Raw genomic sequence first — 15,003 nt, forward strand, 5'->3', positions numbered from 1 at the left:
GCTGGCTGTGTAAATTAATTCATATCTTTCCCTACAGCTTTAACTCTTCTTGTGTGTCTCTGTTATTTCTTTACAGACTGGGTCAGGCGGTTTAATAGCAAAGGAAAGGCTTTCTTCAAGCAAAGCCTCTTTTCAGGATGCTTGGGATGTCATATGCCGAGCTTACAGTCACAGGACTGTATGACTGTTATCCTAAGACACCGCCCATGGAGAGTAGGTAGGGGGGCATTGTCACCCTTCCACTGATGACTCAGTAGAGCTGAATTTCTCCCCTTCGCCCTCTGTTTACCAAATAGCTATTTAAGTAAAGCTCCCTGCATTCCCATTGACAGGCTCCTTAGGTTTTCCATCGCCAGACTACCTTGTTAACTATCTGTGTACATTTGAGGCTTAAGATCAGTCAACAATCATCAGGTGGTGATTGTGTCAGTTGTGTACAAAGCAGCACAACAAGAGGGGTCCATGTCCTGCTTACCCCTGTCAGAGACTGCTGCCAAGCATAAGAAAAACATCTTCAGGCCTTTCTGATGGTTGCTGCCCAGAAAAAGAGAGATGCAGGTCAGCAGTGATGGAGACTAGCAGGAGTTGCAGGGAGCATGGTGAGCTGGAAGAGGCTGGAAGGAGCCAAGAGGGCATGAGGCTGAGTTATGCTTTGGGCACTTAAAATGTTTTGCTGCAGCTTTGGGTGTTGCCCTCTGTGTTATCTCTCTTTATGATCCGATATCTTCTCCTGTTGGTCCATTTTTCTATGCTTGAAATATACAGCAAGTACTAAGTGGCAAGTTCTGTGTACTGTGGTGATTACACAAATATTTGTGCAGAGAGATCTGTGCCTTATACCTGATAATATCACATCATTAACTGTAATAATGTTGTGGAGTGTCTGCCAACATGCAGTCTAAAATCTCACACTAAATAATCCTGATACATGAAAAATCTTGGGTAACATTGCCAAGTACTTATTGGCTATGATAACACAAGTAAGACAGCCACAGGATAATTCACAGCCTTAGTTTGGGCTAGATGGCCTAATGGCTTCTTTGGAGAGAAGGCAGTCCTTCCAGAGAGCAATCTTCTCTGGAGAAGACGCTCATTTACACTTGCTTATTGCAACCGACCACCCAGTCCTGTCTTTGTGGTGCTTGTATAGCAGTCAAAGTGCGGGCTGGAGCCATGCTGCCACTGTAGGCCCTTGCAGTCCCCGAGGCAGGAATATTCGGTGGTGGCCCTGTACCTCCAGCTGTGGTTCGCAGCCTGTCGTAACCAGAAAATACCGGTGTTTGTAGCGGGAATGCTGCTGTAACCCGGGGAGGCGGGTGAGGAGGTGACAGCTTGTTACAGGTCACAGCGTGAGGTGGAAGTTCCCTCTGGTGGAGGAACAGACCCGCTGCAGAGAGAAGAGCAATGTGGCGATGTAGATGCTGGACTCTTTTTGAATCTTCCTCTAGAAGACAATTTTTAGACTTGCTGAGCTTTAACTACATGTATGTCTATACCTGGAGATTTAGCTGAAGACTATGAGTGCTATTGTTTCTCTAGGGACCAGGTCCAGAGATCCTGTGTAATAAAAGATGATCCCATTATGGAGGACTTTGAGCTGAGCAGAAGAAAGGTGTTAGGTAAGGGCTGGATATTGTGTGATGATCATCCCCCTGTGGAAATGGACAGGAGCGTGAGGATGGCTGTGGCCACCTGGGACTGGAGAGGTCTCTGTGATCAGCTCCTAGCTGTGCTACCTCTGATTTGAAATGTTCAGTCTCTCCCTAGAAGGGTTCCTCACAGGTTACTCACGATACATTAGGGAATTTCAGCCTCTTTCAGCTATGCTGTCTCAGAATGACGGGGAAAATTTGCTGCAGATGCACGGTCCTAGTAAAGAACAATGTGTTGGGCATGGAGGCAGGGATCCTGCAGTGCAGCCAGGGTGGCCAGAGCCCTGGCCCTAACGCCTGAAACCAGGCCAACTGCTCCGTGGAGCAGCCTCCAAGTGAAGCTTGGGGCTGGTCGCATGGCAGCAAGCTTGGGAGAGGTCTAAGGATTGCTGCAAGACTAAAACCCATCATGAATTCCCATGGGCAATTGTGCTTCTGATAGAAGAAAAAAAACAAAGCAGTGGAAGATGATTTCTGACAATCTAATCACATTTGGCATGTGCCAACGTAGCGAAGGAAAAGAAGAAGAACCCAAAGGAAAGTCAGGGACAAACAACGGGCAGGTCAAGTCAATGTCTGTTCTGCATGTGGGCAAGCGTTCCTCGTGGAAATTGGACTTTGTAGCCGCGAGACCCCCTAATGAAAACTAACGTGGAGGAGAGATTGCTGGCTGTCATCACTGACAGCGATGGGGATTCACCTGGATCGTGCGGCTACTACCCTTGTCGGTTGTGCCTGCAAACTTTGGGGCGTGGAGGGGGATCCCTCTCTTTCTATATACCAAAGAAGCCCATCAACACCATGCCTTAGCTTTGCCCGTGCTTTGATGTGAACAGTCGATAGGGTTTGCTTCGTGTCCTGCTCGGCTGCGGTGGTCCAGAAGTGCACGCGTGTCTGCCGATGCCGCAGCGTGGGGGAGACACCCCTGCCCGGCTGGCGCAGCCACTGCCCTCTCCCGGTCCTCCCTCCGCACCCCAAACTCCCCTTACGCCCGGGGGTCTCCCGCTGGGGAGGCCAGCGGGAGCAGGGAGCGTCGGGGGGGGGGCTCCTCCTCCCCCTCCCGCAGCGCCGAGCACCGCGGGGGGCGGCCGCGGGCCCTGCCCAATCTCCGCGGCCGGGCCCGGCTGCGCGTTGGCTGCCGGCGGCGCCGCCAGTGAGGCTGCGCTGAGGCTGCGGGGCCGGATGGCCGAGCCGCCCGCCCCGCTCACTCGGGCGGCGGCCGGCGGCGGGCGAGGAGACGGGGCGAGCCCTCCCTGCCGGGAGAGCCAGCCCTGCGGCACGCAGCGCCATGGTCTCATGGATCATCTCCAGGCTAGTGGTGTGAGTAGCTGCCGGCTGGCACCTGCACGCGTGTGCCCGGCGTGTGCACGCGTGTGTCTGCATGTCCGTGCGTGCCTCTGTATGTGTGCGGTGTCCGCGCCGCGCCTGCTGCCTGTCCCGCTCGCCCCTGCTATGACAGGCGGTGGCGGCGGCTCGGCTAAATTTAGCAGGTTGTTGTTAGGGATGGTGCGCTCGGCTGTTTGGTGGGTGAGGGAGAAAATAGGTGGGTCAAACGGTATTTTCCAGCGTGGGAAAATTAACAGGGGTGGAAGGTAAAATGCTGTCGTGCTGTACAGCGCGAGGTGACGGGGGAGAAGGAGGGCGGTTGGCATCGCCCGCTGCTCGGCGATGGACGGGCTCGGGGTCAGGAGGGGGAATCCAGCATCAGCGGGTGGGGAAAATGGACGTGGGTTTGGGCAGCGGCGCTTTGTTAGCGGGGCTCGGCGGCGGGCTGGGACTCGCGAGGGGGCGCTGGGAGAGGCGGCCGCGGGGTCTCCCGGCCGCTACCGCTGCTTTCTTCTCTCCTTTTTGTGAAAGAAATATCAAATACTGCTTTTTCTCCTTGCAACTCGCCGCCCACCCTCTCAAAAAGCGTTCTGGATTTCCCTTTAACCTGTCAGCCTGGGAGGAGAAGCGTGTGGCTCTTTGCACTTGTCCTACAGCTTTTCCATGGCTGAAAGTGCTGTAGGGGGGAATACATGTAGAAATTCCCTGGAAATTCTTCCCAGGCAACAGGGAAAAATGGAGCAAGCTCGAGGTATATGTTCATCTGCCCCACCTGAGAAGAGATTCAGTGAGAAAGGGGCTTTTTTGATGCCACGAGGAAAATTCCTGAGGGGGGGAGTTTAGGCTTAAGGTGGGGCAGCAGGATGGCTGATCTGTCTCCCTTCTGGAAATGGGGCTGGCCAAGGTTAGTACACTGAATCAGATGAATCGTTTGCCAGTTTTCTCTGTTTGGTACATATAGCTGCAGACTCAGGAGAACATCTGTTGTGCTCTTAAGTTGTTGTAGAGGGTCTGCAAGGGCCTGTCACTTTCTTTGTCTGAAAGAAACGTGCCGTGATGTTGCACCATCAGCATAGTTCCAGAAAGGCATTTTCAAGGTCTCCTCTTTTGCCATATGAGATGAAACATCGAAAGGAAAACTCACCTTGATCTCAGCTATCTCTCTGTATCACTAAGACATTGGGTGGCTGTCAGATACGAAGATTTTTTGGGGTTCCAGAGTTGAATTTAGCCCCTGGAGGTATATGATCTGGATTCAGCTGCAGCTGTTGCTAGCCATTATTGGGTTTGCGCTTCGTTCTGGGAAAGCATGTTAAATATTTAAATGATTTAATTTGAACAGTATAACTGTGCAGATATCTCTGACAGCAATGTGAGATCTAGTGTGTATTGTCCAAGGCTGCTTTTCTTTCTTCTCTACTGGACTAATATCCACTTTGAAAAAAACCTGTCATCATGTAGCCCAGCTAATCCTCAGGAACAAAGAATGTCTACAGAGAGATGGTAGTTTAATTTACTTGCCTCGGCACACACATATGCACAGGTGATTTCATCTAACATGGACTGGGTAAAAATCTAATAGGGGCAGGACATAGAGCAGTTGACATCTGCAGTCAGGTAGTCAGCTGAACATACAAACCTTCCCATTCTCTTCAGCTTTCTCTGAATAGCATGTCACAGTATGAAATTATCTGTGTATAGGGTGGTACCAATTATTTGTTATACCAGAATTTCAATAGAAAATAATATTTTGGATATATAGTGTAAATATTAATCATTTAGTCATCATAGTAATAATTAAAAAATAATTTTGCAAGGAAACCTAGGGCAGGCCAAGCTTAATCACCACTTTCTTTGCACTGCTACTTAGTATATGTCCATCCTTTAAGAATGTTTTGCACCAGGAGGTGCTGGTTTGTTATGATCCCAGCAAGAAACTTGGACTCTGTGGAGTGTTGCATAAAATGCCATTTATTAGAGCTAGCATTATAAAGAAAAGGAGGAGAGTATAAATAATCTTACATCCCTTCAGATGCTGGGAACGCTGAGCTGTGCAACATGGCACAGCCCTCCAGTCTGGGCGCAGCATGCTGTGCAGATCTGTCTGTGGAAATGTTACCTTACATTTTGGTCTTTTGAGACTCTTACAGGATTTTCTTTAAAAAAAATTATAAAATAAAAAAAAACCCTATTCATATTTTCTACTGTCAAATGAAAAGAATTTTCACAAGAGAACTTGTTGCCACACTTTTAGATGAAGGCAAACAGGGACAGGCAGGTGGTTTAATTACTGGTGACTGGTGAGCTTCCTACAGGCTCCTTCATTACAATTAACCAGCTGAGTTGATCCTGCATCCAAGGCGTATGTGCAGCACAATGCGGGCCAGAAGGCCAAGCTATACATGAAGCACAGCACAGGCCTGCACCCACTCAGGTTAACTGTTAGCTGGATCACTGACTCCTCGGTGTACAGTGGCCTTCAGATTAGGATCATGACAAAGATTTAATCTATCTAATCTGGTTTCCCCATCTCATTATGAATCACTAGTTGATCTGTCAGTACAGATAGCTGTACTCTAAGTAGAACGGCCACCTGGTTGGGTTTTTTTTTTTCACACTGCTTGTGCCTATTTAGCTGTTTTTTCATCTAATTTTACTAGCTGATAAGGATTATGGGGAAAGTGGTGTGGTGTGGTTTAGTCACACTGTGAATATTGCTTTATGCTCTTACGACTTCTGCTGATCTCCGTGGGGGTTATGTCTGATATGACTCAGCTAGCAGAAAGGGCTTTAAAACACAAAGCAAACCTTTGCTTTGGCTCTTGGGTGCTTTGCTGCTTCCATTATCTCTGATTTGGTTGTTACTGCCTCTGTCCTGGCAGTTTCTATTTCCAAAATGTTGCTGAAGGAGAAGAGTCTGTGAGCACTTCTCACCCACTTCAGTGGGAAGTCAGGCAGCTTACTACAAACCATCTCCTACATCATTTCAACTTTAGTGTTTGGACTTTGTGTTAACGCTGGTCCATAGTGCTGGCTTGTTTTCTTCTGCCTGCAGAGCTGTGTGCTGGTTAACCTCCAGAAGAGAGATGACAAAAACTTCAGAGCAGCATCTTACACTGCCATAGCTGTGTGTTGAAGTCAAAGAGTTTATTATTGTCAGGATCTGTACTTGGTACTGTATAAATGCAAAACAAAAAGATAATCCTGTCCCTGGATATCTTTTTCCTTTAAGACCTCAATTCTCATCCAGCTGAAGTCCAGGTAGTTTTTTCATTCACCTCAACGAGAACAAAATCAAGATGTTACTTTTTCTCATGGTAGATTACAGGTGCCTTTTCCACCAAGGGATGTCTGGTATCACTGTAATTGCGATTGTTGAATCTTGGAGTTATTTGTTGCTTTGTCTCTCACAATAACTGGAATGAGACAGCATTGTTATCCGTGGGTTAATTACAAACCCTTTTTTTATTCATCATGTCTGAGTACATCTGAAAGGACATCCTGGAACACCTGTATTTCTGTTTCCTTATCTGTGCAGTGTAATGAACTGTGCTGAATTTATCTTCCATGAGACAGACCAGAAGGGATCAGTGGCATGTCTGACCATGCACAGTTTATTGCTGCTCATTTCAAAGGAGAGTCTTTTTTGCTTCAAGTGGTTGAGGACACTCTAGCAGAAGGACTTGGGATCTGGCTTTGTTATTTTAGTACACTTTGGCTACAGCGTGCAGCACTGGCAATCCTAGATGGTTAGTGGTCTGCTGTACCTTTTGGCTGTTGTCTAAAAGCATTCTGAAATTAAAAGTGATATATATAAATGCAGCCTATAGTATTTGCATGGAAATCCTATTCTTTTCCCAGAAATATGGAACTTTCTTTTTGTGCTTGGGATCATACAGAACGGAAATACAGATTTCGGCTCCAGTTCTGGAATTTAGGCACGTCACACTGCCTGTTGAAAGCCTTTCAATCTGGAACACGTGGCAGAGGAGGGAGATGTCAGTAGAAATGAGGCTGGATCAGACAGGTCATCGATAGTTGAGATGATACTGTGTGACTTAGGCATTTGAATTCCTGCTGTGAGGAGCTTAGAAGTGATTATAAAATGGTTAAATATGTTATAAAATGATTATAAAATGGTTAAATATATTATTATTCATGGTGGATAAACACAGCCTTAATTATGCTTCTTTTCCTGTATTTGTTTTCTTTTAAATCAAAATATCAGTAAAGGCCTGTCTGATCTCTTATGGTTTGATGTGAAATGGTGTGGCAGCCTCGGATACGTTCACCGGGAATTCCCGTCCCTGTGTGGAAGTAACAGGGATTTGGGGATTTATCAGGGGCATCCTTTCTTCTGGCTGTCGCTGGAGGTAGGTTGGTCTGAACAAAACCAAAGAGGAACCAAAGAATTCTTTAAACTGATGAGTGAAATTTCCTTCCCTGTCATCATTTCTCAGCTTTCTCTTTTGTGGTTAGTGTGATGCCATTTTAGCAAGGGTAGGTGAGATTGGCCACCCCCATCTTCAGCTGGTATAAATCCATAGTGCTACTGAGTCAGACGTTGATTTAATCAAAAGACACTGCTTACATCAGTAATGAATTTCCATTTTAGAGAAACTTAGCAAATCCTTCCTCCTCCTGTTTTTCATGCGTATGGGAAGCCTTAAGAGATTTATGAATGAAAACACCCAAAAGTCGTATAATAGATATTACATGATGGTAGAAAATGATAACTTGTATCCTCTTTACTAAGGCATGCAGAGACAGGATCTGCTCAGGTGGCTGAGAGCTGTTCTCATGAAGGCATAGCACAGCCCCCGTGCTTTTGGTTATTGATATACCAGCATTAGCGTTTCAGATGATGTATACCACGTATGTGAAGGTCCATCTGCACAGTCCACGTTATTTACTTGGTGCTGGCAGGTAATGTGAAGGATTCTGGCATTTATTGCTCTGTACAGGCCTGAACACCAGTGATGCAAAATTATCTGAAAATACAGCAATGGACCTAGTGTGGCTTGAGCTCTCGGCTAACGCTATGGGATGAGTGTGCAGTAAACTTTTACGTGCTCTGAAGTTGGGAAGTGGGAGGGGCAGACTGCTGCTGTACATGCTGAATTTGCTGAGAAACATTACCTATACAATAAGGTGAAACATTACCTATACAATAAGGTGGTGTAATCCCTCTGAAACAGATCTTGCAGTCTTGTGCTGCTCCCCTCCCTCCCATGAACTAACTAACTAACCTGATCTCCTTCTATGACAAGGTGACCTGCTTAGTGGATGAGGGAAAGGCTGTGGATATAGTCTACCAAGACTTTAGTAAAGCTTTTGACACCATTTCCCATAGCATTCTCCTGGAGAAACTGACTGCTCATGGCTTGGACGGGTGCACTCTTCGCTGGGTAAAAAACTGGCTGGACGGCCGGGCCCAAAGGGTTGTGGTGAATGGAGTTAAATCCAGTTGGCGGCCGGTCACAAATGGTGTTACCCAGGGCTCAGTACTGGGGCTGGTCTTGTTTAATATATTTATCAATGATCTGGATGAGGGGATCGAGTGCTCCCTCGGTAAGCTTGCAGACGACACCAAGTTGGGTGGGAGTGTTGATCTGCTGGAGGTTCGGAAGGCTCTGCAGAGGGATCTGGACAGGATGGATCGATAGGCCCAGGCCAATTGCATGAGGTTCAACAAGGCCAAGTGCCAGGTCCTGCACTTGGGTCACAACAACCCCATGCAACACTACAGGCTTGGGGACGAGTGGCTGGAAAGCTGCCTGGCAGAAAAGGACCTGGGGGTGTTGATTGACAGCTGGCTGAAGATGAGCCAGCAGTGTGCCCAGGTGGCCAAGAAGGCCAACGGCATCCTGGCCTGTATCAGAAATGGTGTGGCCAGCAGGACTAGGGAAGTGATTGTCCCCCTGTACTCGGCGCTGGTGAGGCTGCACCTCGAATGCTGTGTTCAGTTTTGGGCCCCTCACTACAAGAAGGACATTGAGGTGCTGGAGCGTGTCCAGAGAAGGGCGACGAAGCTGGTGAGGGGTCTGGAGCACAAGTCTTATGAGGAGCGGCTGAGGGAGCTGGGGTTGTTCAGTCTGGAGAAGAGGAGGCTGAGGGGAGACCTTATCGCTCTCTACAACTACCTGAAAGGGGGTTGCAAAGAGGTGGCTGTCGGTCTCTTCTCCCAAGTGACTAGTGATAGGATGAAAGGAAATGGCCTCATGTTGCACCAGGGGAGGTTCAGGTTGGATATTAGGAAAAATTTCTTTTCTGAGAGAGTGGTGAAGCACTGGAACAGGCTGCCCAGGGAGGTGGTGGAGTCACCGTCCCTGGAGGTGTTTGGAAGACAGGCGCTTAGGGACATGGTTTAGTGGTGGACTTGGTGGCGTTAGGTTTACGGTTGGACTTGATGATCTTAAAGGTCTTTTCCAACCTAAATGATTCTGTGATTCTATGTAGAGCAGGCGGCCTCTGTGGCTCCCAGCTCAGCCCCGCACCCACCACGTGCACCTCTGCTGCAGCCTTTGCAGTTCTGCGGAGGGGGCAGAACCTGTTGGTGACAGTAACTGACAGAGGAGCATCCAGCGCAGGTGCGACATTTGCTTTGCCCTTCATGTGAAATGTGACCATGCTGATCACACTGCAGGGGATAATGCTGCCTGCTGCTTTGTCAACCGTGACCCAGATTTTCCTGCACAGGCACTGATGTGCTAGAAATGCTCTTAGCCCCAATGGGGAAGGTTTTCTTGCATGCACATCACAGGTGTTTCTAGTCCTGGTTTGGTAAGGAAGGATGTTTTGCCAAACTAGAAGTTGTGGAATATAGCTAAGGGGCTTGGCCTTTGCAGCTGCCTTAATACAGTATTTTGCTGTTGTGCGACCCTTTCCATTTGACTGTATTAAAGCACTTTGAAGCATTAATTTAGTAAGTATTGTGTATCAGCATGATTTTTACTGCCATTGTACTGGTTAAGGGTGCTGGGGCACAGGGAGATCAAGTCATATGTCCAATATTCCACAGAAAACCTGTGGTAACCAGTAATATTTCCTCCAGGTTTCTCAATCAATACATTAATGAAAGGGGATCTGATCAAGGGAATTGGGCATTGTGTTTGTGGCTTGTTTTATGGATTTGTGATGGGTGTGGGAGGGGTAGAACAAGACTACAGACTGAAAGAGATGCTACCTGAAGCAGTCAAACACCCAAAGGCTTAAATATTCTGAATAATGAGCCATTCAATTGCAGATCCTTAGTACTGTCTTCAGTGTCATAGGCAGCAGAATGCAACAGCCAGACTGCCTAATTCAGGCTACTAAGTCAGGCATCACACTACCTAAAATTGGTTAGTCCCAGCCTGGAAGATTTAGAGCCAAGTTACTCAGGCTGTGGTCCACAAAGGCTGGCAGCCCACAAGAAATCAGGCAGTCCATGAAAACGTTTCAGCTCTAAAATAGAAACCCTCATACAGGCGGTTGTCAGTTATGTACTAAGTGATTTAATCAGGTGATACCATTTTTTACTACATTTTTTAGTTACAAGTTTTGTAATTATATCTGCTGAATTACAGTTTTGTAAAATATTAACGTTTCAACATTTTACCAATTCCATGTGACCTACTATTTGTTATCTATCCTTAAGCAACAGTGGGATATAAAATAAGCTGTATGGTTCTTTCAAACAGTCAGGTGGTCCAGTGAATAGGAAAGGTTGAAAAACATTCTTCTTTGCTCTTGTTGCAGTTAATAGAGGGAGACAGAGGTCTCTAAGGAGCTTCCATTAAAGGTAACGTGTTGCATAGAGAGCTGTTTGGTCAAGAGGAAATGCCTGGTACAGAGAGAACAAAGGAGGGCATGTAATCGTGACTACTACTTCTTGAGCAGTTGCTTCTAAGTACTAAGCACTGCATTTGCTTTTCTGCTTCCATGCTTTCAGCAGACAGAGGTAGTATCTTGGGAACTTTCAGGCTAATCATAAAGATAGGTGAAGACTGGAGTGCTGCAGAAGTATTGGCCAGTTTGGATTACCATAGAACCTTTATATGCCAAAATTTCTCCTATGTCCTCATTAGGCAGCTAGGATCTAAGTTTAGATTTCCTTTTGTTGACTTGTCGACTTGACTTGATCAGGGCCACTCAGCAGATTTCAGGTAGGTCTTGTGAGATGAAATGGCTCAATGGAGGGATGCATCCATGTAATCGGGCTCTTTGCAAGCAAAACACTTACATGGCAAAATCACACTTAAATCATGAGTGTTGTTGAAGTTAATCACATGCTGCTTTTTGCAGAGAAAGATGTCACATACTTTTTGTTATCTCTCGTATGCTATTTAGATTCTAGACTCTTTTGGACTCATTTAGTATCTTTGATTTTACAGCACCCTAGACAATGGGGTTTAGTCTCTAGTTGGTTCTCCTAAGTTCTGTAGTAATATAAAAATAAATAACGTATGAATAAATGCAACTCTGCCTTCTAGGTAAATAATTTATGAGGCTAATCCTGTGCTCCGTGGTAATTTCTTTGTGACACTTCTACTGGTACAGCGTTCATGTTCTGTTTTGGCATTTCATATGCATGTAGTGAGACAAGATTCCTGCTCTAAGGAGCTCCTAATTTAAACTGATGAAATACAGGCAAAACAGATGGTGAGCAGAGTGGTGAGAATGAGCTAGAAAAAGCAACAAAATGAAAAGTGTGGTTTATCTTTCCATGACTTGTGTGCTTCTGAAGAGAAGGACTGAGATAACAGGACACGCCTGCTCATTCTGCAGGCAGGACCCAGGAAGGCACCCCAGACCTAGAGTGGCGTGCCAGAACTAGAAACATGGGTGGTACTTTCCCAAGCTTCGTACACAGAACCACTCCATCTTCTGATATGAACCTCAGAGCAGGCGTATCTCCTTAGTAGACACGTTTTGCAGGATCTAGAGGGGGAGGACAAGGGATTTTAATTTGATATGGGTGGTAAAGCAGCGACCTGCAGGCTGGTAAAAGCTGCCACATAGCCAGAAGAAGGGGAAGGATGGTACTGAAGAGAGAAGTTGGTTTTACAGTAAGTAGAAACGAAGAGCAAGGATTATGTTTCAGAAGGGACACACATTTATATGGAGGCAGAGGATTAGGTGTCGAGTTGGAGATTGACTCTTGGGAGCAACAGTGGGACAGCTGGAAACGCTGGCCTGGTGTCACACTTAGTAAAGGTTTGTTTCTTCAAATGTTGCCTACTTGCTTGCTGTGTCCCTTACTGGTAATGTACTAATTGCTAATAAATAAACAACCAACCAATTCCAAAGAAGGAATCAATCAGCTAGTCAATAAAAGCTGCAGCCTGTCTTTTCCCCTTCTCTCTCATGGAGCCAACAGTAATCTTTTGCTTTCCAAAATGGCAAATTTTACAGGACAACAAAACCAGTATTGAAGAACCTATTTGTGAGGAGCTAGAAAGAATGCCCCTCACGTCTGGAATTTTGTGCCTTTTTGGACAGGTCCCAGGGGTGCCAGGGCAATGTGTGTAGCCTGTCTTTGAGTCTACCAAGCAATTCAATGCTATCAGCGTCAACAAACAGTTGCAGCTCCTGCTCAAGAAGCACTTCTATTCTGTTGAGTTCATATTGTTGTTTCCTTTCATTCAGCTCAGTTGAGCTCATTTATTCTATTTCTTGTTTCCACCCTCTAAATAAGTGTTTTTAGAGGAAAGCCAAAAACTGACAGACATTTCTTGCCTCATGTTTTGGAGGGAGGCTTATGACCAATAATCAGCCTTGTCCGAGGGAAGGACCTGTGCTGCAGATTTTGTATGAGAATACCAAAAGCCTGGGTTCAGTAGTGCTGCAAACTCTCTGTGGGAAGAGAGCAAGTTATTTATTCTTTCTTAATTTGGTACCTGGCTTAGTGATAACTTCTGTCCATCTAAACTATCAGTTCTGCTTTACATGTGATAGACCCCAATGTGGGCATGAGGCAAACTCTCTGCAGTAGAATTGGAGGAGTAATGTAAATATGAATTTTGAGCTGAAATTTCCAAGCCAATGGTCAAAAGTTCAGGGGTGCTCTGGGATGTTTTGCATAGACTGGCCTCTTTTGTGGCAGAGCTCTCCTGACTGTGAGTCCCTGAGAAGCACTCATGGAGGAATGAAACCAGGAATCTTAGATGGCATTTCACGAGGAATAACCTTCTAGGGAGGATAGACGGGAAGCACCTGGTCAAGATTAAGAGCAGAGTAACCACAGGAAGACAACCTTCTCCTGTCATCACAACATTTCATGGCTACCTTTGTCTTGATGTCTATCTTTGGCACAAATGCCCTAACACTTGCTGTGAGCACGTGGGGAGAGCAGCTTACCCAGGCTGCAGGTCACATTAAACAGCCATAATGATAAGGTTGCTGTTCTGCCTCAGGCAGTTCCTGCAGGGCTGCTCTGGGCTGCACTCTGCCTTGGGTCCTTTTGTGGATGAGCAGTTCGAGGCTCTTGAGCTTCATTCTGCTCATGGAAGGGTTCTGCTTGTCCTGCTGCCTCTTCTGCTGGGGATTTGGGAGGACATGTGTCTGTGCATGTCTAAACTTAGACCTATGAGCCACACGTATTATGTGACCCAGAAGAAACTATCCCCAGTGTTAGATCAGCCTGAATAACACCATCTGGCTCCTAATATCTACCTGCAGAATTCATGGTGACACTTGAAAGATGGATGCTGGAGCTGCCCTGAGGCTAAAAGGCTTTGGGTTTAGTGATGTATTTCATGGAAGAAGATTGAATGGTTTCACTGGGCTTGCACGGCTAGAGAATGAGTGCAAGACTGGTGGGTATATGGAAATTAATTGATGGTCAGTGTTTAGACTCCACTGAACATATCCCTCTGCAAAAAACCCCGCTATCCTAGCTGGTATTTTTGCTGGAAATCACAGCAGAGAAGCCAGGGACATAATGGACACAGGCACCGAATGAGACTTTCTCCCTTCCAGATGATCTGTCTAGGTCTGAATTGAAGCACATTGGCAGGGCAGCTTGGAGGCTGTTTGCATCTTCCCTGGCTTAATTGCACCTGTCTTGCAGCTGAACAAAGGAGTCCACTTTCCAGGTTTATTGTTTTCACTCTGCTTATAAGAATTTTTGTCAAAACAGAAAGATATTGCTATTTAGAAAGAACATTAATAATTAAATTGAGATACTCCAGGGAATATACCCCATAAGGCTGGATTTGTTGAATTTAAGTAGATCATAATAATTTCCATGGCAACACACTCTGCTGTCCTATATACAGAAAGGGTTTTTCTTGTAGGATCAAATACAGAGAGGAAGCTGTTATTTAAAACAGATACCTTAAAAACACAGGCAATGAAATAAGAGTAAATAGTTTCCTGCATAAATGTTCTTGGAATTTTCTCATGTTTGTTAGTCTTTCCATAGCTGTCAGACTGTAATCAGTCAAACCAATCCCCTGCTGACTCTAATGTTTAGGGAGAAACTGTGATCTAATGATCCTTTCTCAGGATATCATATCTCTCTCATAGACGTATCCATATCTGTAGATGTATATAGCTATAACTGTCGTGAATCTTGTAACATAGGCTACTGTGGTAATTTTGAACAGGCCTACTAGAATCTGTGTGCCTTACTGCCTATACCTGTGTCTGTGCAAGTAGTCTCCCATCTCACAGCATTCGGTAAAGCTGGTTTCATCAGTATTTGGATAGCATTTTGAGATACTTGTATATGGTGTGTTCAGTTACAGCTGACTGTTAGACAGGAATTTGTAATGACAGTCTAGCCCTGAACACTTAGAGATAATTGAGTAACCACGCATTCACTTAGAAGATTGGAGATTCTTAGATCGAACAGGAATTGCACCAACTCTTTTTTTCTAATCTAGCAATCAAATAAATGTATCATTTTATATGCTCAAAAAAGCCTTACAGGCACATTATCAGAGTTGCAGAATCCTTGTGAAATGAAAAGTGATCATCCAAACAGAAAAGATGGAATTTCATAGAAAAGTTCTTGATGTAACCTTCTAACAAAAACCCC

General features: G+C 45.7%; 1 protein-coding gene across 4 annotated transcripts in view; it reads left to right on the forward strand.

Moving 5' to 3' along the window:
- The first annotated feature begins 2,900 nt into the window (after positions 1 to 2,900).
- The window catches only part of REEP1 (receptor accessory protein 1), a 71,828-nt gene continuing 59,725 nt past the window's right edge, over positions 2,901 to 15,003 (forward strand). For all 4 annotated transcript variants that reach the window (XM_059817902.1, XM_059817903.1, XM_059817904.1 and 1 more), the window contains exon 1: positions 2,901 to 2,972. In XM_059817902.1, coding sequence (XP_059673885.1) covers positions 2,941 to 2,972 — 32 coding nt within the window. In that variant the 5' untranslated portion in view covers positions 2,901 to 2,940. The remainder of the gene's footprint in view (positions 2,973 to 15,003) is intronic.

Source organism: Gavia stellata, chromosome 5 (genome assembly GCF_030936135.1).
Source record: "Gavia stellata isolate bGavSte3 chromosome 5, bGavSte3.hap2, whole genome shotgun sequence".
Classification (NCBI taxonomy): Eukaryota; Metazoa; Chordata; class Aves; order Gaviiformes; family Gaviidae; genus Gavia; species Gavia stellata.